General features: G+C 37.9%; 2 protein-coding genes across 5 annotated transcripts in view; both read left to right on the top strand.

The window, feature by feature from the left end:
• The window catches only part of st6gal1 (ST6 beta-galactosamide alpha-2,6-sialyltranferase 1), a 35,417-nt gene extending 25,679 nt beyond the window's left edge, over positions 1 to 9,738 (top strand). For both annotated transcript variants that reach the window (XM_061740553.1, XM_061740554.1), the window contains 4 exons: positions 1,283 to 1,380; positions 2,968 to 3,069; positions 3,204 to 3,378; positions 4,494 to 9,738. In XM_061740553.1, coding sequence (XP_061596537.1) covers positions 1,283 to 1,380; positions 2,968 to 3,069; positions 3,204 to 3,378; positions 4,494 to 4,765 — 647 coding nt within the window. In that variant the 3' untranslated portion in view covers positions 4,766 to 9,738. The remainder of the gene's footprint in view (positions 1 to 1,282; positions 1,381 to 2,967; positions 3,070 to 3,203; positions 3,379 to 4,493) is intronic.
• An 880-nt stretch (positions 9,739 to 10,618) lies between these two features.
• Positions 10,619 to 26,487, top strand: part of uimc1 (ubiquitin interaction motif containing 1) — a 31,122-nt gene continuing 15,253 nt past the window's right edge. The window contains exons 1-14 of one of the 3 annotated variants that reach the window (XM_061740543.1): positions 10,619 to 10,664; positions 10,933 to 11,049; positions 12,401 to 12,516; positions 12,601 to 12,685; positions 13,025 to 13,143; positions 14,298 to 14,472; positions 14,758 to 14,915; positions 15,060 to 15,761; positions 18,293 to 18,341; positions 18,450 to 18,550; positions 19,408 to 19,520; positions 23,077 to 23,245; positions 24,627 to 24,731; positions 25,750 to 25,805. In XM_061740543.1, coding sequence (XP_061596527.1) covers positions 12,415 to 12,516; positions 12,601 to 12,685; positions 13,025 to 13,143; positions 14,298 to 14,472; positions 14,758 to 14,915; positions 15,060 to 15,761; positions 18,293 to 18,341; positions 18,450 to 18,550; positions 19,408 to 19,520; positions 23,077 to 23,245; positions 24,627 to 24,731; positions 25,750 to 25,805 — 1,934 coding nt within the window. In that variant the 5' untranslated portion in view covers positions 10,619 to 10,664; positions 10,933 to 11,049; positions 12,401 to 12,414. Of the gene's footprint in view, positions 10,665 to 10,932; positions 11,050 to 12,400; positions 12,517 to 12,600; positions 12,686 to 13,024; positions 13,144 to 14,297; positions 14,473 to 14,751; positions 14,916 to 15,059; positions 15,762 to 18,292; positions 18,342 to 18,449; positions 18,551 to 19,407; positions 19,521 to 23,076; positions 23,246 to 24,626; positions 24,732 to 25,749; positions 25,806 to 26,487 lie in introns of all 3 variants that reach the window. The other 2 variants (XM_061740542.1, XM_061740541.1) reach the window with 2 other exon arrangements.

The raw sequence follows: 26,487 nt of genomic DNA, 5'->3' as shown, positions 1-26,487 counted from the left end.
AAGGCACGCATATATATATATATATATATATATATATATATATATATATATATATATATTACTGTGATATCGGTGCCTGGAAGCTGCTCTACCTCCTCGTCCCACACTGTTTTAATAGCTGTCAGCTTGTCTCCCTCCCATCTTGTCTCCTGTTTATCAACTCGGATTACTATGGAGAAATTATAAAAAGTGGCATGCAATTTAGGCTGTCTCTGCATCCCAAATACTTGCTGCTGATTCATCCTTTGACTCCAGCCAGGATGAGGACCCCTAATATCCATGTAAATGAATTTAACCCAGATCTTTCCACTTCTCCCTAAAACACTTCTTCCATTTCATTTTATATGTTCATTACACTTCATAAGCCTGGCAGAAGAAATTTCATAGCAAAAAAAAAAAGACGTGTTTATGGTTGTCTCAATGACTGCAAAACAAGCCCAAATCATCAGCCCTCCACCACCATGCTTGACAGTAGTTATGAGGCATTCTGCACTTGGTTTTCACCAGACCCAGCGCTGTGAATTCTAGTCAAATATTAATTTTGTCTGTCCAAAAGACATTGTTCCAGAAGTAACTTTGCAAACCAGAGCTGTGCTGCCATGTTACTTTAACAGACACAAGCATTTTCCAGACAAGCCTCACTTGTCCAGTCTTCGTCTCAACGTAGACAGCGAAGATGTTCGGTGAGGTCGGCAGAGTCTGATATGAAGCTCTTCTTCTACAGTTTTTCTGTAGCTTTGCTGAGCATTTCACAGTTTGATATTAAGGTGAACTTTTGGCAGCTGTCTTGAATGTTCTTCCACTTGTGAATAATCGTTCTTACGGTCGACTCCAAGTAGCTTGGAAATGGTCTAATAACCTTTTCCAGATTGATGCCCAGCATTAACCAAAAGAGTGTACTTTTTTAAAACTTCATTGTCAATACCCTTTCCCCCCAAGAGTCATTATGAAAACTCTTTATTATTATTATAATTTGATGAATATTAAAATGCAACTGTTGAGACATCTGCTGTTTATCTTACCTAGGGCCAGTTTGTCAGTTTACAAAGTGACCCTCTTGATTTTCGGTGATATGAAACTCCTACTTGCAGACGGTGTATCTGTTGAACGCCACTCTTGCTTAAGTTCTTAAAAATACACAAAACACCTGTTCTGACGATGTTTAATTCAAGGCTTTCCTGTTCATAGCGGTTATTTACTGGGTGAGAAAGAAGAGCGTGTCGCATCAGTAACTCAAGAAGATTCACTTCTTCAAGACTGGTTCTCTTTTTTTATTCCCTAGACTCTCATGATGCAGTGCTGCGCTTCAACGCTGCACCAACTACCGGCTTTGAAAAAGACGTGGGCTCGAAAACGACGCTCCGCCTCATCAACTCGCAGGTAAAATGCACAAACATGCAACCCAGCTGCTGCAGAGTGTCAGCCCCAAACAACTCATGTCATGCAGATCGTGTCATTAAATGAAGGGGGGGGGGGACTTGAAGCAAAATTTATGAAGTTTATAGACGATGAGAAACCACTCATTGTTGTATATCTAAGTATCGTTTCCTCATATCAGTTGTGCTTTTGCTCCAGCTGCTGAAACAAACCTTTAACCACAATGTTGACAACCACTGCGTGAGTTATTTGTGCACCTGCACAACAGTGGCACTAAAGGACAGAGAGCCCATCTGGTTCTTTCTAAATCTCCATCTAATCCAGTTTTTTTAATCTGAATACTCAATGTTTAATGAATTCTCAGCCTTTATGTGAACTTGTGCACTTTTTTTCTAATGTAACTTAAACTCTTTGAGCCGAGCATCTCCCAAAAGATTTGTATTAAGATCTTTTTTGTGAATTATACATATACATTTTGCTCAGTTGAAAAAAAATTAAAGCATGTGCTATCAATTTTTAAATTTTTTTTAAACTAAAATTCCTCCAATGTGTGATTTGGAATTTTGTGTGCTTCTTCATAATAAATGTGATAAAAGTCAAAACATAAATAAAATAAAACCTTGATTTCAGCATAAAAAAATAACTGCAAATGAAAAAAGCAGCACAAATAAAACAGATTAAGCCTAAATTCATCCTTCCTCAAATGACGAGCAAAACTTGATACAGGCTTTATCCCGCTTATCTTGATGACTCGAAACTAAATCTGGACTTCTCCATGTAAATACTGACTCCTTATGTTAATTGTTCACTAACTGTGAAGTGAAGTTTACATGTTTTCATTAAATACCATGAATCTTGTTGAGGTGTGTACAATATGTTTAGCCATAATGAAAGGGAAATTTCTTCACACTGAAATTAAAAAAAAATCCAGTATCATCTGATGAAACAACAGGTGAAGCTCAGCTAGTGAAATAAGTTGTAACTACTTTGACATGAGTCTCTGGACGCATCCTTGGCGATGGGAACACCACCAGAAGCTCTTCAGAGAACGAACTCAGTTTGCATTTAGCAAAGATGTCAAGTTACTTAAGTAGAAATTTTGGTTATCTATACTTCACTGGAGTAATTATTTTTCAGACGACTTTTTACTTTTACTCCTTACATTTTCACGCAATTATCTGTACTTTTTACTCCTTACATTTTAAAAACAGCCTTGTTATTCTATTTCATTTTGGCCTTTAAAAAAAAAACTATCCAGTTAAATTGCTCCATCCGGATAGAGTGAATTTGGTTGTGGTTGTTTCAGATGTTCTTGTCCAGTTTTGTTCTTACATCCGTTCCCTCAGATTCCTGCAACTAAACTTGGATGTACATTCCAATAAAGGTTAGGATAAATGATAACATGCCTCTGAAGTTTGACTTTTTGCACCATTACAATACTTGTATGCAACTAGTATTTTTTAAACTCTAGTATCTATACTTCTACCTGAGTAATGAATGTGAATACTTTTGACACCTCTGGCATTTAGTTAACGATAGTTTATAAATGACCTGTCATCGGTTCCAAAAACACCTCTCCCTGTCTCCCAGGTGATGGCGTCTGACGACCACCGCTTCCTGTCTAGTTCCCTGTACAGCTCAGGCGCTCTGGTGGCCTGGGACCCCGCGCCCTTTTCTTCCAATCTCTCTCAGGTGACACCTCTTTATTTTCCCCCCTACTAGGTTTTTAACCTTGTTACGATGACTTGTGTATTTGCAACACTTTGTTTATTTTGTGGATGGCACGGGAGATGTGATCGGTGCCGCGGCCTGTTTCTCCCCTGCAGTGGTACAACAGGACAGATTACCCAATCTTCACCCAGTACCAGAGATACAGAAGGCTTCACCCTCAGCAGCCCTTCTACATCCTGCATCCTCGCTTTGAGTGGCAGGTCTGGCAGCGGATACAAGACAACATGGCGGAGCCCATCCAGAAGAACCCGCCCTCCTCTGGCCTGCTGGGTATGAGAAAATCCGGCTGTCTCACCTTGTCCTGTCTCTCATCCACGCTCATATATGATGTCCATGTTACAAAGTTAAGTTAAGCTGATGTGAATCTTGCAGAAACAACAAGATAGTGCTGAGGTATTTTATATTCTTCCAGCCATTTAGTGTTGCATTTGTGTTTACAGGGGTGTGGTGTATACATTTAAATGAATCTTGGTGAGACGGTTGATCGAATACATGAAACCTCTGAAAGATTAATTAAATTTGCATGAATGGAACATTTTATAAATTCACTCATCAAAAAGTCTGAATTTGATAATTGTTGTCGTCCAGCGACACAGCGAAAAAATCTGATTTTTTTTTTTTCTTTAACATGTTTCTTTATTGGGTAGTTGATGTAATGCATATTACACAATAAACATTTTTTAAAGGATTCGACAGAATACCCCGTTTTATATTTTACCACACACACAAAAAAAAAAACAAGTAAAATAAATAAGGACACGAAACTTAAAATAACAAACACCCCAAAACACACACACTGCAAAATACGTAATTATAAACAGGTCCCAAAGTAAGTACCAATTACCAATCAAACTCTGACTGAAGACAATAATAATAGGAAAAATAAAGTAATAAAATAAAATACAGGACACACATAACAACAACAAAATAAATAAATAAATAAAAAAAATAAAAAAATAAAATGAAATAAGATAAATAAATAAATATTAAAATAAACAGACATAAGAGGAACCCTAAAAAAAATAGACATGGTTAGCATTATCATACTTCCCTATAATTAAATTAAATCAAATTAAATTAATCTTCCAAGGATGTCAAATAATTAACAAAAGAAAGAATAGGTTCCCAAATATAAGAAAACTTATCAGAGCAACCCCTAATACCGTATTTAATTTTCTCTAAATATAAAAAGGACATCAGGTCTTTCAACCAAGAATTGGGAGATGGAGGTTTTTGGTCCTTCCATTGAAGTAAAATACGTCTACGAGCTACAAGAGAGGAAAAAGCAATTATATTAATCTCCTTCTTAGTAAAACTATTTTTTTTTTTTTTTTTTTTTTAATAGTTGTCAGAGATTTTTTTAAATTTCTCTTTTTCCTGTACAGGCACTGTCCTGATGATGTCACTGTGCGAGGTGGTACACGTCTACGAGTTCCTGCCGTCCCGGAGAAAGACGGAGCTCTGCCATTACTACCAGCGTTTCTATGACGCCGCCTGCACGCTCGGCGCCTACCACCCCCTGCTGTACGAGAAGAACCTGGTCAAACGGATGAACCAGGGCTCCGACCGCGACATTTACACCCACGGACGCGTCACGCTGCCCGGTTTCAGCACCATGAACTGCACCTGGGCCAAGGAAGGACTGCCTGACCTCTGACTGATGAAACAGCAGCAGCAAAAGTGAAGAAAAAAAAAGAAGAAAGGAATACACGACACCATCAGATGCAATGCTGAACCCCGCATGAAGAACAGATGCATGACAACCTCACACTCACTGCCGAACCAAAAACAGAGCTGACTGTAAATATAAATGTCGTTAACATATACTGTAAGCACATTTGTCTGTCAAAGCACATGCGCTGGACTTCCATCAACTGCGAGCTGTGCCAGCTGTATACGTAATGGCATTCATAAGAATACTGATAACTGATAACAGTAGAGATGCACCGATTGCAATCTTCTTTAAGGTTTAACCTGCGGATTCTGGTTTTCTTTCAAAGAACTAAATCAATCCCACACAGTAACGTATTAAACCAGTGAATCACAGCAGGGGCCGTGTGGTTTACTAATAATTTGTATCCACTTTATCTTTATAACACCGAGCATCCTCAGCAGTTTTGAGTTTGTTTACTCACACATTTCATGGCTGATTTTTTTTTTTTTTTTAAAGTGCCATACAAAATCAACATTTGTCCGAAAATTCATCACCAGCTAATAAATCTGTGCATCTCTACTTGTAGGGACGTTCATTTTAGAACTTCAGCCTCACAACATTTAAAGGACCATACTGCTGTTTTTGCAAATTCTTGTGTTCTTGAATTTACTGCCAAATATTGTCTAAAGCTCTCAAGGTTTACAGTTAGATAAATTTAGTGCATGGAGGAAAAAAAAGAGAACTTTAGCTGATTATTTCATATAAAGTGGACAGAAATTAGTTTCACCTGCAGATTATTGTAAATGATCTGAGCGTGACAACCTGTGATCCCAAGCATCAGTTTCAACTTTCTAAAGTGCAACGTTTTTATTTGATTTTCTTCACATAGCTCAAGAACTATTTGGTTAAATAAAACCGTTCCCAATTTAGAAAGAAAACAGCATTTTGATGGATGAGTCACACATTTAAAATACTAATAGCAAGTAATCCTGGTGATTGGACAACAAATAATCCAATTCAAGGGCCAAGAAACTATACGTTTGTCCCACATTAATCCCAGAAATTCTAATGATAGCCGGTCTCAGGTGACTTTATTGGTATATGAAGGTTTGAGAAATTTAATCACAGTCTGTGCTCTAAAGTCTTTGAATTGTCATTTTCTGTATTAGTTCAACGGCGCATCAATCCATCTAAAATCCTCCAAACTCTGCTTCTTTGTCTGTTCCTTGGCATTTCATTATTATTATTATTGTTATTACTCAAATATTTGAATTTTCAGTATTTGGAATGGTGGAGTACGAACATTACAATTACAGACTTTACATCACACGTCCAACATGTGACACGCGTTATAAGGCACAGCCTTGCGAGGAGTACCTCAAATTCTGTAGCTTGTAATAGGCCAGTATTTCCTCAAGTCAATGTTTCTGCATTGGAGCCTTAGAGTAGAATTAAGAGTTAATTTCCTGGCAAGGCGTGTGACAGAGGCAACCACACTTGCTTGATTAGTTGTAAGTGTAATCCCCTCAGGTGAGGTTCCAAATATTGCCATAACTGGGCTGGGGATGATCATTTTCTTACAAACATAAGAGATGCCATCAAAGATAGACAGCCAGAAGGAGCTCAACCCTATCAAGACCAAAACACGTGTCTGAGGCCTCGTGGTCTCGGTCTGGTGACATCTGTTCTATGGCATTTTAAACCCACTGACTTGCATGTACCCTTCAAAATCCTCAGAATTTTTTTATTTGTTATTTAGTAGCAGGATTCTTGCATGAATAAATGTATATAAATGAACTTTTTTTTTTCAACCAAATAGTGGTAAAACATTATATAGAGTGGATACTAGCTGTGTTAAATACATGCAGTGATGCAAGAAAGCAGAAGTTCTGATATGGTTCTCCAAATGTAGATCATCAATGTTAAGTTTACAGAATTTATTGTTGATGGACCGAAATGTGCAAAATCAGTAGTATGGTCCTTCAGAAAGTGGCTATATTTATTAACATATCAGCAGTTGTCATTTAGCTTAAGATTTTACATTCAAGATCTTTTTTTGAGACGAGTCATTTGTTTTTAAGATTTTCATTTTAAGATGCTTGGTTTCCTGATGTTCTGTTTGTTTTTGATTTTCTTCTGGCTGATTTAGACAAACGTAAAATTATGTAGCATGAAAGTACTGAGCTTTTAGATGGTTTTAGATTTCCTGGTTCTATGTTGTCAACGCTGGTTATCTATCATTACATTCACTGCTGTCTCCCAGCTCAGTTAAAAGTAACTTCCCATGTTTACATTTAGATTTTAGCTTTGGTAAGGAAAAAGAAAGAAAATAAATAAAAATTGCCCCAGGGGGTACAAAGTTGGCGCCACATCCTCATAAATGTTGGCATCACCAGCAATCCTGGACTCTTACTATCTAACCAGTTCCCTTCGTCTTTGTGTCAACTGGAGTTTTGTGTCATTAGTACAAAAAATAAGCAGAATGTTATGACTTTTAAGGTTTCCCTGACTGCTGGCTAGAACTCAGTACCTGAGGATTTAATGTCTTACTAAAGAAGGTTTCTCATCTGCCAATTATGAGATATGTGTCATATTTAAGGGTAAAGCAGTAACAAAGACACATTTTAATCAGCGGGGTTTAGGTAGCCATAATGATTCATGCACTTTCATTGATAACCAGCAGCTTGTATTCGTATTGAAACTGAGCGTGACTGCACAACGTATGTGTGATTTAACCGCAAAGACTGAGGACTCTTAAAGAGCCGTAATCCTTGAGCCCTGTGTTTTTAGCACAGGAACTAAAAGTGACGTGGGGGACAAAGTTTAGTTCCCACTGGAGAGACTAAAATGGTTAGACTGGTCTGGTACTTGTAGCATCTCACGTCCAACTTTCTTTCAGTCATTTCACGTTTTAATCTCCAGCGGAAAAATGGTGTGTATTGGTTTGGTTGTATAAATTCAACGCAAATTTGTTTTCATTGGTTATATGTTTACGGCTCCGTTAAGGTTCTGCGTATGCTCCGGGTGGTGGCTACACGTAGCTTTGCGTAAAAACTACCTGTTGTAGCTTTTTGCTTCCATTTGTAGGTAACCAAAACTCCAAGTTTCCTAACTTATGCATGGCTTTTTCTATTTTCAGTATTATCGCAGCAGTCCGAAGGGGCTTTGTAACTTTCTTTCTATTAAAACTAATGCATGTTTGAGTAGTGTAGCAAAAGGGAGAAGGCAACAGCGAACTCTGATAAACAACTGCTGCATGATGCTAACGCAGCTAATCGCTTTTCTCCATATATTTTTACTAGCATGCAAACAGACAATGGGTTTTAGTGTACTGTGCTTCTTTGAAGATGGACTTTGAATTACTTGAGAGCAGGCAAACGGGTCGGATGTCTTAAACTGGATAATCAAATGCACAATGCAACACTGAATGTAAGCACAGCAATGTCCTCTATGGATGAGTCTTGCCAGTATACAAAAGTTTAACACGACTGCCATTTCACTGGTCTTTTCCCAGTGGTCTTCGTTGACTTTTGGTCTATTTATTTTTTCCTTGAAAACATATCATGTGCAGAGCTACTTTGACTACATTTGAATGGGAACTGTTGGGCTGTTTTCATCCCTGCGTATTAGATTTATTTTGTGAGCCCACAAGGGTACGTGCCCTGTCTTTAAAGACCACCCCTCATTAACAGCTCACTGTCATCTAATTGGACAACTTTAGGGAGCTTGTCAATTGGCAGCATGTTGTATTTGTCAGCTTAATGCCGCCAACTGGTGGGCCTGCTGCGCCTGTAGTACATCACTGTAAAATTAAATGAAATGAGCTTCAGATATTTTTGTCATTTAGTAATAAAAAAAAACATTACAAAGGCTCTCTCACTACCTATTTATCTACCTATCTCATAGAAATGTGCTTTTTTGAAGTCATGGTCCCATTATGAATTTCAATCTTTAGTGTTTCTAATGACTTTCTTTTTTTTTTTTCTTTTAAATTGCTTAACCTAGCAAGACTTAGTTGTTTTTTTTGCTCAGCAAGTGAACACTTGAATAATTGATGTCATTGCACATAAAAGTTTCTTCCTATGCAGTTGCTCTCTCGTCCCTATTCAGCATGATGTGAAACCTTCTGAGCCTTTTTTGTTTTAGCTGACAGATGCACTTTCCCTCTGCTTTGCCTTCACCCTCAAGGCTTCTGAAAGGGTTGTTTTAACGGATAGATGTAGAATTAGTTGGTTTATGTATTTTTAAATTTGTTATATTTTGTCCTACTCGATGTATTTTCTTCTGTGCTACGACGGGCCTCTCATCATAGAAGCAGCAGGGCAAAAGAAATGCACTTCAGCTGCAGCTTTTAAAGAGCAGTTGACTTTTCATATTGACTCCATTCTTATTTCTCTCCTTTTAGTTGTTCCTATGATATATGAATAATTCATGGAAGTTTGAATTCACAGCGCCAAAATCTGATACTGTTAGCTCCTGGTTATTCTGTGTCATATAGTTTTAAAAGTTGTAATTGTAGATATTAAACACAGATTGCTTGTTGCTAAGTCAAGTTCTGATTCCAAATGATTAACTTTTGTTCATTTTCATTGTTGGCTGACTTGTTCAACCTGTCAAGTTATTAATACAGTTGTTTCCAATGTGATGTTGGGTATCCTTGGGAAGATCCTGAGATTATTTTGAAGGGTTGAGACGGCAATATTTCCATTTCCTACACTTTCTTCATCCTGCTCAAGGTTGTGAGGGGAGTGGAGCCTCTCCTGGCTGTCATCAGCCAAGAGAGGCTAATGAATAAGGGAAATGTGAAGAAAACATTTTTGAGGTAGCAGAGCCCCCAGCTGGTGGACACTTTTAGTTCTTATGAAAAGATTTGACACCAATACATCTTTGAAGTGTAAACTGGTAGGCTACTGTATTCAACTTGTGAATAAATATTAATATCCCCCCACTTACACTGTTATTTGGTCACTAACTTCCCCAGAGCTTACACACATTCTGTGTAACTGAATCATTGCATCACAATGAGTTTTTTTTTCTTTTCCTTTTACGGTTTTATCGCCTAATAAACTTCCAAGAAAAAAACAACAACTTTACACATCATACAACTCAACAGACTCTTATTTGGCACAGCCAATATGAATCCAAATTACTGAGTGATTTTATTAATTATTAATTTTAATTAATTTCGCCTTTGGGGCTTAATAAAATATATTTGAATTACCATACAATATACAGTTTTTAATTTAGTGTCAGATTCGTATTTATGAAGTACATATTTACTGGATTCTTCATATACAGTACAGACCAAAAGTTTGGACACACCTTCTCATTCAAACAAATGGGGAAGTATATAGTATATATATATATATATATATATATATATATATATATATATATATATATATATATATATATACTGTATGTATAAATATATATATATATATATATATATATATATATATATATATATATATATATATATATACATATATATACAGTATATATATATATATATATATATATATATATATATATATATATATATATATATATATATATATGTATATGTATATGTATATATATATATATATATATATATATATACTAATGGTTGACAAGTATATATTTTAGATTTCTTGTAAACCAGTCTTAGAATGCAAACTCTAGAAAATTTCCCTTATTTTTAAATCCAAATCTTGACAGGTATGAAACTGTATGCCGGGCCCTATGTCTAGATTTCTTGTCTGGTGACTGAAATAAAAGGATTCCTTGAGGGTTGAATTTAACTGAGAGTCCATGAACGCAGCGCGAGAGAAGCGTCTGACGTAGTCGGCACGTTCGTGTTACGCAATGGCGTGAGGGGAAACAAACATGGCGCCGCGAAAGTGATGGAAAGTGTGAGGTGAGTGTCTTTCAAATGAATATTGGCTGAACAGTTGTTTTTTTTCTATATTTGTTGCACAAAAAATCAGAAATTAATTGGCGCCTTTTTGAATTTACTGTTAAGCAAGTGGGAAACTGAAACTCAGGACAAGATTACATCTCAGTTTGTTTCTGTTTTGTTGTATTGTTAGCTAACGTTCCCGGCGCAGACGGAGTTCATTTGGTTTGACTTTTTAAATACGAAGGAAACTGATATTTATATTTATGCTTTTTTTTTCCCACTTCAGGCGGAGCTGGTGGGCAGATGAGAAGAAAAGGAGGACATTCTTCGTTAGGTAACTGATACTGTCAGTCCAAACTAAACTTTCACGGCAAAAAGAGAAGGAAGAAACGATGTAAATAAGGTAAATACATCCATGATGTGTTTATTTCAACAGCCAAAGAAAACAGACATGTTATGTTTTCAAATTCTTCTGCCACCGTCAACAAATCAGTGTCAAAGTAAATAACATAACAATACATAACATAACAGGTGTATTTTCTGAATGATGGGAGTGATCTTTGGGTCACAGTTTGTTGCACTTTATCCATTCATTGTTTTTATTGCTTTTATGTTTCTATACTGTGCTTTTTATACTTATTTATTCCTCTTATTTTGATTGCTTCCTTTGCACTTTGGTGGGAACATCCCAACCAATCTCATTGTAACCTGAGCACAATGACAATAAAGTCTATTCTATTCTAAATCGGGTCACATGGGTGTGTTTAGCTTGTTGCAACTGTTCTTTTGTACTGATTAATCACCAAATTTGTTAAATAATAAATCCATTAAAAATCAGTAATGCAGTGGAGAACAAAAGAGGGGAGAGAGGGATATCAAAAAGTGCTATGACCAAGTAGATCTCAGCACTGACACTGATTTTTGTATTTGGAGCGCTGGTGCTGCTTGTGGAAAGTTGTTCTGGGGTAATGTCTTGATGAGGGTTTCTTTGTCCAATCAAGTAACGAAGTACAAATACTTTGTTACCTTACTTAAGTAGAAATTTTGGTTATCTATACGTCACTGGAGTAATTATTTTTCAGACGACTTTTTACTTTTACTTTTTACATTTTCACGCAATTATCTGTACTTTTTACTCCTTACATTTTAAAAACAGCCTCGTTACTCTATTTCATTTCGGCCTTTAAAAAAAAACTATCCAGTTAAATTGCGCCATCCGGATAGAGTGAATTTGGTTGTGGTTGTTTCAGATGTTCATGTCCAGTTTTGTTCTTACATCAGATTCCTGCAACTAAACTTGGATGTACATTCCAATAAAGGTTAGGATAAATGATAACATGCCTCTGAAGTTTGACTTTTTGCACCATTACAATACTTATAGGCAACTAGTCATCATATCTCCTGCTCTCTGAAACACATGTTAATGCTCAATAGTACACATATATGCTTCTTTAATATATTTGCATTATACTAAGATACATTCATTTTCAATGGCTTTTGTCCTTAATGGCTTTTTTCCCCCTTACATTACTTTTACTTTTATACTTTAAGTAGTTTTGAAACCAGTACTTTTATACTTTTATTTGAGTAAAAAATTTGAGTTGATACTTCAACTTCTACAGGAGTATTTTTAAACTCTAGTATCTATACTTCTACCTGAGTAATGAATGTGAATACTTTTGACACCTCTGGTAATTTGATGTATCAAATTGAAGTGAATATTCAAGTCACTTTTCTTTCTTTCCTGGGTGCAGTTGCTCGCACCACAATGGCTCTGAGGAAGCAATGGATCCAGGACGTCGCCTCTGAAAGCCAGCAGGAGGATGAAGACGTGCAGGAGGACAAGGCTGCTGCAGACATAGACGACGAGGTAAAGAAGTGGGAACATTTGCTGAAATCAGGTTTATTCATTAAATGATACTCCCATTTAACTATGTATGTGATCTTCTGTCAGGATGAGAACTCCTCATCGCTTCTTACAAAGTCGTTCACAAGAGATAAATGCTGGAAGGAGCGGGACAGCAAGCCCAAATCTAAAGGTACATACGGTAATTAGAATTATAGTGTATCAAAAAGATCACAAACTGTGTCCATGGAATTGATTTTTGTTTTGCATTGCAAGAAACAATCCCACTAAACAGTGATTAATAAGAAGAAGACTCGCTAGACTTGCAGCTATAGCCTCTAAGAAGACACATTATTTTTCACCAATTGTGAGTTAAAACTGTGAAGTCTGAAACTTTAAAAAGACTTGTGTTGAATTTGCAAAAGAAGAGTCTGAACCAGAAATGTAATGTGCTCTCAGAAAATATAATGTAAGAAACAGAAGGGTAGCTGGAGCCTGGACTTTGGCTCACCAGCTCCACTTGTGTCCTCAGAGATGACAGAGGAAGAGATGATGGACCTGGCCCTTCGTCTGAGTGAACAGGAAGCCAGCAACACTGCCCTCCAGCAGCAACAGGAGGAGGCGGATGTGAGGGAAGCCATCCGAGAAAGCGTGAGTATAGAGGTGTTAAGGTGAATAAAGTTAGTGTAAAACACAACAGAACTATTAATTATAAGTTGCTTCAACAGTGACTATGTTTACATGCAGTCAAAATTAGGGTTATTGCTAATATTCCGGTTACTGAAACATTGGGAATATTCCGTTTACATGGTAATTAATCATTCTGGATATCTGATCAAACCAGTGACGCGCGGAGAACGTGATGACGCAATTACCGTCATTTCCGCTTCTTCTTCCTGTATCCAAATTCAAAACAAATGCTGCTTCGCGCCACTTTTCGCACACCTTCTTGTAAATCTCGCTATCCCCGTACTTTCTACCGTCTACAAATGCAGAAATGTTCATATCTTTCATTACATTTATAAAATGATTAGTCTCCTCCTCACTCCAAAAGTGTGGTGTGGTCTTGCGTTTCTCCGTGTTTATAAGAACTTCCTGGACTCAAAAGACCAAGATTCCTTGCGAACAGAGCATGCGCAGAAAACAAATTCATGTTCCGTTTGATGGGGATATTCCGTTTGGCGTTTACATGACCAAATATTCAGGTTTTAAAAGGAGTAATCCAGGGGTCATATTCGGGTTTTTAAAAACCGGAATATGAGCAAATTCGGGTTATTTAAAGGGGTTATTGGTGTTTACATGGCCTTGCAAATTCCGGTTATTGCCAATATTCGGGTTTTAAAAGGGTTATTGACTGCATGTAAACGCAGTCAGTGTGTTAATGTAAGTGAAGGATAACAGAACTTGAGCTAAAGATAATGCTGTGTGTAATCTGACATCTGGGTTTACAGGATTTTATCAACTCACCGGAAAGCAGAATGAGATGTAACGCAGATCTAGAGTAAAGTTGGCCTAGCAGAAATTCAATATTTTGTTAAACATAACCATGTTGACTGCTTCCACTTTGCCTCGTTATTTGCAACCTAAAGGAGAACAGCTGGTCGATCTAATCAGTTAAGAATCAACAAAGCTCTGTCAACTTTGTGCTCCATCTCAGAGATAAAAGAGGATTACTAAATATGCAGAGGTTTCAGAGGCTGGGACTCCCAGGTCTCCATGTTTAGCTCCATCACAAACTTCACCTTAGAGAAACGGCTGCTCTTTGGTCACGTTTTTTTTTTCTTCTTGCACTCCTTGTTTTCTAGATGGTTAGCCAGACACAACCGTGCCAGACATCCGTGAGTCAAACTGTGTTTGCTGACAGTTTGCTCAGGCTCCCATCTCGACGGAAACTCTCCTACTTGAACGGGGAGACGTTGTCCATCGTCTGCCAGGAGCCTCTAGAGGACGGCTGCAGAACAGAGACCGATGTGAACTCAGGTGAGACTGCCGTGCTGTTCAGTGTTATCATCCTGCAAGAACGAATAAATAAATGAAATAATTAGTTGGCAGGAAGTCTCGCTTCCTAAATTTTCACTAGCACACTGCAGCTCCAATTGCCTTCTCATGGAGTTTAAATTTTCCGCCACATTTAACAATATTTTAGAATAGATGAATCTCAGTCTCAATACCTTTTGTAAAACACTTTGAATTATCATGGTGTCTGACATTTTTGCATAAATAAACTTGTCTTGCCACACTGTCTTGCTTTCCCACAAGCAAAAGGAGCTGAAGATGAAAACATTAATAGGAATAAAAAGCGGAAACGGAAAGAAGAAAGTCCTCTGCTGGAAATGCCAGACTTGTCTCAGACTCAGAAAATCTCCAGGCAGACGTCACCCTGCAGCTCCGAGTGTCTCTCAGCTGCTCTGGACTCCTCGCAGGTACGCAATTCAGTTATGTCATAACGATTGACTGACTTATATCTTTTTATTATTGCCATTAAAGAAAGTGTAAATATTGATCACTTGCACATGGCATTCATTTCTGTGATCGTCTGTGTCTGTTCTCACATTTTGGTGACCCAGAGCTCCGACTTGACTCAGATAGACAACTCTCAGCTTCAGAAGTCGCCCATCTTCCCGTTGACTGGCTGCAGAGCTGCTGTTCACATCCACCGTCTGAGTCAGGACCTGGTGGATTCCTGCAGAGAATCAGGGTTTGTGTTGAGCTCTCAGGACAGTTGTACCTTGACTGGAAAGTCTGCACAACCCAAGAGCCCCACATTCCCCCAAAGTGACCTCAAGCCATGCCCTAAAAGTCCTATCTTCTCCACGGGTGACTTGGGAGTTGATGGACAGACTCAGCTGAGCTCTGAGTTCGTTAAGAGTCCGGTGTTTGGCAGAAATACTCAGCACGAGAGGTCTCCAAGTGCCTGCAAACACCACGTCTCTGTCTGTAGCCCAGCCTGTGAAAACCCAGAGTTTGTGTTTTCTTCTCAGGAAAATGTAACCCCCTCTATGAGGTGTGAGTCCTGTCCCGAGAGCCCAGTGTTCCCCAAAAGCCCTGGCCCCCACAAAATTCTCCCTCCCTCACATCTATCATTGGTCCCCAAAAGTCCTTGCCAAGGGGAGACTGATAGGAGTCACGGTCTCGCTCTGAGCCCTGTGTTCAGCCTGAAAGCAGCACAACAGAGCTCTAACAGTGACACGGAGAAGAAGCCGGCAAGTCCTTCAGCTGCCAGACTCCAAGGTTCGAAGGGGGAAGCGAGTCCGCCCAGCGGCAGGGAGGTGAGTTCAGGTTTTAGAGAGCAAGAAAGGAGAAGGATTCCTTTACTTGTGAAAATAGTTATGAGTTATACAGGACTATCTCAGAAAATTAGAATATTGTGATAAAGTTCTTTATTTTCTGTAATGCAATTTAAAAAAAAAAAAAAAAAAAAAAAAAAAAAAAAAGTCATACATTCTGGATTCATTACAAATCAACTGAAATATTGCAAGCCTTTTATTATTTTAATATTGCTGATTATGGCTTACAGTTTAAGATTAAGATTCCCAGAATATTATTAATTAATTTTTTGAGATAGGATATTTGAGTTTTTTTAAGCTGTAAGCCATGATCAGCAATATTAAAATAATAAAAGGCTTACAATATTTCAGTTGATTTGTAATGAATCCAGAATGTATGACATTTTTGCATTACAGAAAATAAAGGACTTTATCACAATATTCAAATTTTCTGAGACAGTCCTGTAATTGTTTTCAAGGATGAGATAAGATGTAAATTTAAGAGTAAATCTTGATTTCAGCATTAGGGGAATGTAAATGTTGATTGAATCATTTATTTTTTACTCCCTTTACTCATCTGTTTAACAATAACGGTGTTCTTGAAAAACAAAAAAAAACATAGAAGTAGGCCAGTAGGCTAACATCTGCGTTTTTTCCCCTCACCTGAGGTCTTACGTTAAAGTTAAATAGTGTTTATGTGTCTGCTGTCCGTGCATGTGTTGTCTTTACAAGGCCTCACACACAGATGCACAAATTCTGAAGAGACTGCAGCTGTACTTTTAGATTAGATGTTCTCTCTGTAACTCCCGGAGCCATGACTTACCACCACATATTATGCAGTTGAGAAAAAGTCCCACATCGTCACAGAGGAACTCTTCTTCTTAACAATTTCGCTTCACTTTATAAAGTTTTGTAGAGATTTTGTTAATACAGAGCTTTCATAAGGTCACACTGCTGCAGGTTGAGGTCTGGTCTTCCACTGGAGCATTGCACTAGATTCAACAGTATATTTTTCACCCACTGTTGTAGATTCACTGATGTGCTTGCGATTATTGCTCTGTCGCCAAGCTTTAGTTGTTGGACGCTTGACATCACATTTGACTCTAGAACAGGGGTGTCAAATGTGCGGCCCGTGGGCCGCATGTGGCCCGAGAGAGATTTTCATGCGGCCCGCGAGAAGTTTCCAACGCAAAAAACTGAAATGTTAATTTACTAAAAAGGAAGGCATAAATAATTGCCATGAATCGCAGCATATCCGATAATATATTTCTTCTACAAATCCATCGTTATTCCACAAAGAGAGCAGTTTTTGATATTTTTTTAGTTTTCTAGAATGCATTTGCCGATTTTATTTCTTTGTAGACGATCGTTTATTTTTATTAACTGACTACTATTATATATTTTCGCAGGAAAAATATCACTGCTAAAAAAGATGATAGAAGATATTTATTTGGAGAATTTCAGTTTTGAATATGATAGTGACAAAGTAAAACCGTTAAAAGAGAAGTGCTGACTTTTTCGGCACACTGGCGTAAATATCCGTGCAAATTTCTAAAAATAAATACACTTAATTGTACTGGAAAAATCTCTAAATCACAAAGAAACACTCTCGGATGTAATAAGAAAGATTGCTTTTAATTAAATTTCCTATAAAAAAGCGAAATATTAAAAAAAAAACATACTTGTTTCTGTTTATCTTTGTAAAATAATATTAAAAGTATCTTACATAATTTGAAAAAAAATGAGAAATTTCAAGAAAAGATCCTGAAGAAATATATTTTACATAATTAGAGTGTAAACAAAGTGCATATTTCCTTTAAAATTAACTAAACTGATATTGGATTAGATAACTATAGTAGAAAAAAAATGTTTTTGCGCCGTTTTTGTTATTTTGAGCGTGCGGCCCGCGAGAAAAGAATTGGTCAAACCCGACCCGCCAAGCAAAATGAGTTTGACACCCCTGCTCTAGAAGAATTCATGATCTACTTTGATGACTGCTAAGAGCTCAGGTTCTGTGGGGAGAAAGAAATGGCAAACGTCACTCATTCACTGCGGTGCTTGAAAAGTCCAAGTTGTTTTCTCCAAATGTGGTAATGTGAGAGAAAATAAGCTTTCTTTTATTAGTATTGTGCAGTCGGACCTTGTAAACCTTGCTTGAATATCCACTCCTGGGAAGATTGGCTAAAGTCTTGAATGTTCCTCTCTTTTTTTACCGTATAATGGACTCCAAACATTTTCGAAATAGCAACAGTTGCTTCTCTAAGGTCATATATTGTTGTTCCTCATTGGCGGTGTGTAAGACCTACCTGAATGATCCAAACCAGCATGTGTAATGTAATGACTTAATATATCACGATTTTTCATTAGAGGTTGTAGGTAGCTCATTTTAAGATATGGTGAGATTCAAATAATCTATTGTGTCCTGTTAAGTAGAGTTACACAGAGAATTACTGATTTTATGTGGCACTTTAGATTGATTTTGCTTATGTTTGCACTGATTTAAAACTGTATATTTCATTTTATTTCTGGTCCAGAAGGTTGCTGGCTGTCAAGCTGACAACTGTAACACAATCACACAGTCAGGTACAGTGAAACATCACCTGCTCCTGTTCTGTCCGTTTCATCATCACGAGCAGTTTTGATGTGTGATCAGTTTTCATTTGCTGCATTTTCTGGGTTTACATGTTGCAGAGGAATTGAATGAAAAATCCAAAGACCTGAACCATGCTGAGACTGTGCCGATGAGCGATATGACATTAGTCTGGTCGGATGGAGACGATGACGACGTCACGGTACTATTCTATTCAATAATACTTACTTCCCAATGGAATATGACATTGTAAGATTTATTGAGGCAAAAGTGAACAAATTTTCACCCGCTTTCTTGACAGTTCACCAGCTTGTTCCATTATAAAATGTTTTACTTGAACATGCCTCATTATTGTTGATATTCTATAATCAGAGGTGTCAAAAGTATTCACATCCATTACTCAGGTAGAAGTATAGATACAAGAGTTTAAAAATACTCCTGTAGAAGTTGAAGTATCAACTCAAGTTTTTTACTCAAGTAAAAGTATAAAAGTACTGGTTTCAAAACTACTTAAAAGTATAAAAGTAAAAGTAATGTAAGGGGGAAAAAGCCATTAAGGACAAAAGCCATTGAAAATGAATGCATCTTAGTATAATGCAAATATATTAAAGAACCATATATGTGTACTATTGAGCATTAACATGTGTTTCAGAGAGCAGACGCGTACAAACCAATAGGGTGTCGGAATGGTATTATGTTTATACTTCTCATCCAACCACAACCAAATTCACTCAACCCGGATGGCGCAATTTAACTAGATAGTTTTTTTTTAAAGGCCGAAATGAAATAGAGTAACGAGGCTGTTTTTAAAATGTAAGGAGTAAAAAGTACAGATAATTGCGTGAAAATGTAAGAGGTAAAAGTAAAAAGTCGTCTGAAAAATAATTACTCCAGTGAAGTATAGATGACCAAAATTTCTACTTAAGTAAGGTAACGAAGTATTTGTACTTCGTTACTTGACACCTCTGTCTATAATATAGTGGAAAGTTGAACATCAGGAATTTCAGATGTATTTCCTACCTGTTTCTTTTGTTTTCAATGTTTCCATCTCTGCTGCAGCCGGTGGGCTCTCCCAGCCCAGTCTTCCCAGAGGAGAGCCCTGCTCCTCGGGAAGAGAGCCAGGCGGACACATTGAACCATTCTCCAGCCGCTTCTGTGGAGCCGAACTGCAGGTACAAAGATCACATATTAAACACTTCACATCAAACTTAGCACAGACTCAACCTGGATGGATAGCAGGGAGCTGTGAGCCCAAACAAAGTAATACTGTGTGTTACTCCTCCTACTTACAGATGTATGACTCAGTTTTCTTTTCTTCTCAAAGTTACAAGTCTGTGTTGTACAGTACGTAAAGTGACAACCAGGAAGCGTTATAGACTTCCATCCATTTCTATATCTGCTCATTCCCATTCGGGGTCAAGGGGATCTACCAGGGCCTCTCCCATTTCTCTTTGGGTGAAAAGCAGGGGTACACCCTGGAGAGGTCACCTGAATTTACCTGAACCACAGTTCACCTGACATGCACAACTTTTGACTGTGGACGGAAGCCCGAGTACCTGGAGAAAAACATTCAAGCATGAGGAAGAACATGCAAAAGCACCTACCAGAATTCGAACCAGGAAGCTTTTTGCTGTTAAGCAGCAGTGCTAACCGCTATCATTTATTCAAATATCTATTGCCCTTTCTGTCTTAGTTCTTCAGTCAGCTTGGAAGACTCAAAGTGATTTCTAATGGTTCAAGTGAGCGGCAGCATGAATGAGGTGAGAGATCACCAACTGTAAAAAGAAAGCAGTAGTCAGATCAGGGCAATAAAACATTAGTCCCTGTTTCAAAGCAGTTATGCTCCAAAGTTACAATAAAAAAATATAAAGCTTTAAGAGACGCGTTTTGCAACTGAAGTGCACTTCTTTGTTTGCCTATTAAAATAATGTGACCAGCGTTGCAGCTCTTAAATCCTGCTCGAGGAAGAGCAGCACACTTGAGGCAGCTTTATTTGCCTCATCTGCTCTGAACCTCAGACGTTAGTGAAAATGCAAAAGATGCAGGAGATAATCTCTTAGCTCCTTGGAAAAGAAAGAAAACAAACCCTTGGTGCTGTTGGCTGAAATACCGGTAACGACTGTCTGTGTTGCCATAGCAGGAAGTCCCTTCTAGGAGATTAAATTCATACTTTTTTGCCCGAGGCGACACGGGTCTAAATTAACTTCTTTGCAGAACATTTAACCACTTAACAGGTGCAGTTGTACTTTCCTGAAACCAGAACTGCCACATTTCTTGTTTTTCTATAGCCTGTATTTGTGCAACTGGTGACTGCAAACAGCTTATTTAACTCCTGCAGTAGATGAACATCAAAATGTTTTTTTTTTTTTTTAAATATTCATGTAGATCAGGCGTTCCCATACTTTTGGGTCAAAGGGCCAAAGTGGAATTGTGCGAGTGGGCCAAACAGCTGTTTTAAGTATGAAACACAAATAGCAAAAAATGAAGTTAATTTATTAGTGTAAATAAGATGTTATATACAACAACATTAGTATAGAACAATAACAATAAATACTTCAGAACAACAAATAATAATTGCAGCCATAAATCCAACCAAATATAGTGCAATATCTGAACAAAAAACCCCCCAAAAACCAAACATGCATCTTCAACACATGTAGACTGCTAGTGGGAGAATATAGTCATCACAGTCAGTCAGTGGTCATCAAGGTGCAAGTCAGTACCTCTGAATCTAGTGAGACACATGAAGCTGATCTTTGGACACTACTAGCTTCTCAGTGTTGGGTTGCAGCTGGCTCACTGACGAGGTCAATACCTCCTGAGTCTTGACTTGTTGGGATCATAACACTAAAGGTTTGCTCATAGATGTAAGTGCTGCCAAACAGTGAAAGTATCACCTGTGCATGTTTCTTGATCTGTGGGTACCTTTCCAGTCAGATCTGTGTATAGAAATCCTTCAAATTCAGTAACATGACATTATTTTTTAGCTCAGTGTCACATTGAAATTCAATCAACTACATTTGAATGTGGTCTGGGACAGAGTCGGGGCTAACATTGAAGGGTTGAGAGAATAGTTCCATATCTCCAACAGTTTTTTTTTAAAGTCCATAAAGCGCAGATCAAACTCCCTGTTTAGGTTGTTGACAAGTTCTGCATATTCAGGCAGCCTCTTCTCCACCAGGCTTACTTCCCTCAGACTGGGGAAGTGGGCCATGTCTCTGAACAAGTAAACAGCCTAAATTATGTCCACAGTTACCAGTAAAATTGCTATAAACATGGTAAAGACCCACATCTATAGTAATTACTTCAGCACCATGGAGAGCTGCGCATACTGAATAATAATAATAATGGCAAATTTATCTACGTGAGATTATAGTGTTAATAGCTGAATGAGTCAGACAGTGTTAGTGCGTCAGCATAAAGTGTACGACGCCAGCTCCTACGGTTTTCAGCCATCCTTTCCCAGCTAGATGTATCAACATTTAATGCTTTCATATTGCGTTTCGCAACATCTTTGAAGCGAAGAAGTGGACGTCCTCTCCTTCGCACACCCTCACAAAGCTCGCCGTAGAGGATGCACTTGGGCAGCTGGTAGTCTGGCATTCTGTGCAGGTGACCAAGCCAACGGAGCCCATACTGAATGAATAAGCTTTATTGTCGCTGGGCTGGCGTCCCAGCACAGTGAAATTGCAACCAGTACAACCCATCAAGACAACAGACAAAACAAATAACAACATGAGTCAACTGGTGAGATCAGATCAGTTGAGAAAGGATGACACTGGGATGGGGAGGGGAAAAAGGGCATATTCACACTGTATACATCTCAGTGTGAAAGTGCAAAAAAACACCTCAGCACAGAACAGGACAAAAGCAGCAGCAGGGCAGATAGGGAGGGAGAGGGAGCAGAAAAGCGTCCGCCTTCACCGAGAGCCGGAAGAAGAAGTCAACTAATTTTTAGTCAAAAAATGTCATTACACTTAAAACAAGTCATTACCAGAAAAATAACTTATTTGACAATTTTCACCTGTTTTAAGTAAATTTTCACTTGGAATAAGTAGAAAAATCTGCCAATGGGACAAGATTTATCTTCTCATTACAAGCAAAAAAAATCTTGTTCCACTGGCAGATTTTTCTACTTAAGTGAAAATCTACTTGAAACAGGTGAAAATTGTTGTTTTTTTTCAGTGATGAGTCTTGTTTTAAGTGTAATGAGATTTTTTTTTTTTTATATACTAAAAATGAGACATTTTAACTAGAAATAAGACAAATATTCTTGTTAAGATTTTGAGTTTTTGCAGTGCACACTCAGGACACAGTCTGTATCTGAACTCCTCCCCCCTTCTGGACGGCGCTACAGAGCTCTGTAGCCAAAACCTCCACCATATACTGCGAAAAGCTTTGCATTTTAGTTTAGACGTTCTATGTCGATGTGATAGAAAAGATGTGAAGTCCAGAAAGTATTCTGGTTTGTCTCATGCTTCAAATCAGACCTTAGTGAGTCTGGCTGATGTTTGTCATTAGTGTGTTACCAAAGGGCTCCAGGATGATCAGGATTTATTTCAATGGTGCTTTAAAATACAAACAGTTGGCAACACTGGAGGACAAAGTTTACTGACTATCTGTTTCCAGTCTGGATCTTCAGAAGTGTGTTTGAGGCACATTCAATGATCTGAGCAGTTCAGACAAATATGTTTCATCTTTAACCTCTTCCTCTTCTTTGTCCATCAGGCGCCAGCAGCTTTCCAGCCCCGAACATGAAATGCAGCCGGTGGACAGAGACAAGCTTGTCGGCGGAGTGACACAGCCACTTAGGGAGCCTTTGGGTGAACAGACGGTTCACTACTACTGGGGGGTTCCCTTCTGCCCTCGAGGCCTGGACCCAGACCAGTACACAAAGGTGACTCTGACACAGAAGGCTTTAAGTCTTTAACCCATTCAAACATACGTCTGCTTTTAAAAGGATCATCTAAACCGGAGGCATCTGTGTAAAACAAACAAAGTGTCCACTAATGCTTTCTATTCTCAGTCTTCTGAGGAAACATTAAATCAAATCAAACTTTATTATAGCACTTTTCATATACTAGTAACGCAAAGTGCTTTACATTATAAAATCAACATTTAACATAGAAAAACTCAGACAGTCCTGGTTTAAAAACACACATCTGGTCATTTTCACACACATCCTCACTTTAATACCCACACAGCACACATATACACCCCCCACATAAACATTAAAACATAATCATGAACATCCACACCAGGAGGCACCTCACCATGTGACAGATACAATCTGCAGCCCCTGGTATAAATTACTTACTTTTTCTTCGTGCTGATCAATATTTTTTCGTAGATTATAGTAGGTTGCAAAGTCACCAAATTTTGCACGCAAGCCAGGCCTGGCGAAAAATTTGATATTTAATGGTTTGCATTATAATGGCTCAACAGCGCCTCCTAAAAAACTTTGTGCCTCAAGCCCCACAGTACAGTTTGACGTACATGCACTAAAATCGGTACACACCTGTATCATGTCGCAACTTAAAGAAAAGTCTCTTGGCGCCATGGCCGAAACCAAACAGGAAGTCGGCCATTTTGAATGAATCGTGTCATTTTGGCGCAATTTATGCCATTCCTTCGGCCGTTAATGCGGCCCCAACCGTAACGTGCACCCAGGTGTTTTATACATCAAAATGTGCGTCTCGAACCTGCGACGATGGGCATTACTTTCCTCAGTCAAAAGTTTTACTGTGGCGATGATAGACGCCAAAAAGCGCGCCCCCCCTTCATCTGATTGGTCCATATTTGATAGTTCCTACTTTCTGCCATAACTTTTGAATAGTTTGACATAAAGAGTCGTGGGTGGTGTCATCGGACATAGTTTTGAGTCCTTGACCTTTTATTGGTGAAAATTGCAAGTGCGAGGGCCCGTTCATCTCTGCTTGCAGCTTTAATTTTGTTTTTAAATTGTTGATATGATGGTTTTTCAATGGCAAACCTATGTTGCATGTCACACTCTGCTGCTGTATTCACAATGACTTGCATTTGTCACCATTTTATGTCAGAAAAAGCGAACTGGGTCAACACATGACACATGTTCCTGCAGAAACTGCAAACTTGTTCTGAAGCGGTCTAATGAGCGCTACAAAGACAAAAAACTTGCACTTTTCAGTTTGTTTTTGGAACAAAAGAAATGCCAATAATACATTGACAGAGACTGACGCTTTAGTAAAAGTAAGTCATTGTCTTTCCGTTCATCTTTGTGTTGTTTTCTCTGCTCTCAGGTGATCGAGGCTCAGATGGAGGTTTATGAGAAAAGTCTGAAAGAGGCTCAGCGTCTGTGTCTGCCGAAGGTCGAGTGGGGAGAGGCCATCCTGCCGCAGCCAGAGGTGCGATGATGATTAACAGCATGTTGATTACAAATGTGACGTGTTCTTCAACGATGTGGTGCTAAGAAGGGGCAAAACTACTGATGGAAGCAAAAAAGTTACTTTCTCTATCTTAAAATGTATTTTTAGTTGAAAACTAAAAAAATTCTCACCGCAACTAATTGACAGCAGTTTTAAGCAGGAATTTTCCTTTCCCTGCCTACTTAAAGGTTTTCCAAACGGTTTTCAGTAAATCTGTCATCAATGTGTCCATAAATAAACAAATGTATGTACACCTTAGGGCTGGGCGATATGGACCAAAAGTCATATCTCAATATTTTCTAGCTGAATGGCGATACTCGATATGTATCGATATTTTTTCTGTGCCATAATTGGGGTTTCCCCCAAAGCATTATAGCATAGCATCTCTGTTAGCTTCATTTTTTTCTGAGGCAAACCCTTAAAAAACAGTCAGTTTTAATACAAAGCCTCGTGCCAAATGTCACACAGGTTCCTTTATTAACAGAGGTCTGCACAATATCAAAATGTATAAAACAAATGAAATACAAATAAACTGCCTGCATATATAGAATAAAAATGCTTCTTGAATAAAATAAAACAAATATCCCTTTCCTGCATTACAATTAGATTAAAATACACTGTGCAATTAATACAATGTAGACAGTAACAGGCAGACTTTTCCACTCAGGTTGACAGTTGTGCAAATAACAAAACATTTGTGCAAATCTCAAATAAAACATTCAAGTCAATTAGTCACAAAATAAGCTATATCAAAATCATTAAAAAAAAGATTTAAAAAAAAAAAATCGATATAAACAATATTGTCTCGTACCATATCGCGTTTGAAAATATATCGATACATATTAAAATCTCAATATATCGCCCAGCCCTAGTACACCTAGTAAAATATGATGGTTGTGTGGTTTTCTTGCTGTTTTGATCTTAAGAGAAAATCATTTGTTTGTACTGGTTTTGAATCAGCATTGTTTTCTTTTGTTGATGTCTTTGTTTTTCTCAGAAGTGCGCGTCTCCTGAGGTGCTGCCTGAATCCCCTCAACGTGATGTTCCCCGAAGGTAAAACTTGTTCTTGTCACATTAGGCTGCGTTCACACTCTCATCTGATTCAGTTTTAATTTAGTAAAGTTTTGATTTGACAGTTCACGATCATAACTGCGAGTGTCTTGTATCACATGATTGCATTAAACAACACACATGTGCTCCACTGTTCAGCATGAGTCATTTGTATTGATAACATCATAAAATCTATCTATCTATGAGACAATAGTGAATTGCCTTTGATTTCTGTTACTTTCCTCAAAAAGCCTCATGAACTCTGATATGTCTGATCTCACTCAAGTTGAATCGCCACTAGGGGTGGGCGATATTTTACCGTTCACGATATACCGTCCAAAAAATTCCCCATGGTAAGAATTTGTCATCTCATGGTAAAAATGATTCAAAGAAAGAAAGAAATGAGCCAGAAAGAAAGAAATGACCCAGAAAGAAAGAAAGAAAGAAAGAAAGAAATGAGCAAGAAAGAAAGAAAATAATGAGCAAGAAAGGAAGAAAGAAATGAGCAAGAAATAAATTAGCAAGAAATAAAAAGAAATGAGCAAGAAGGAAATGAGCAAGAAGGAAATGAGCAAGAAAGAAAAAGAAAGAAATGAGCAAGAAAGAAAGAGAGAATTGAGCAAGAAAGAAAGAAAGAAAGATAAATTCCCGTTGATGACGTTTTTGTGTAACAAACGTGGCGGAT

The sequence above is a fragment of the Cololabis saira genome, chromosome 14 (assembly GCF_033807715.1).
Source record: "Cololabis saira isolate AMF1-May2022 chromosome 14, fColSai1.1, whole genome shotgun sequence".
In the NCBI taxonomy this organism is placed as follows: Eukaryota; Metazoa; Chordata; class Actinopteri; order Beloniformes; family Belonidae; genus Cololabis; species Cololabis saira.
Note: the sequence above shows the minus strand (reverse complement) of the source record. Positions and strands in the feature narration are given on the sequence as shown.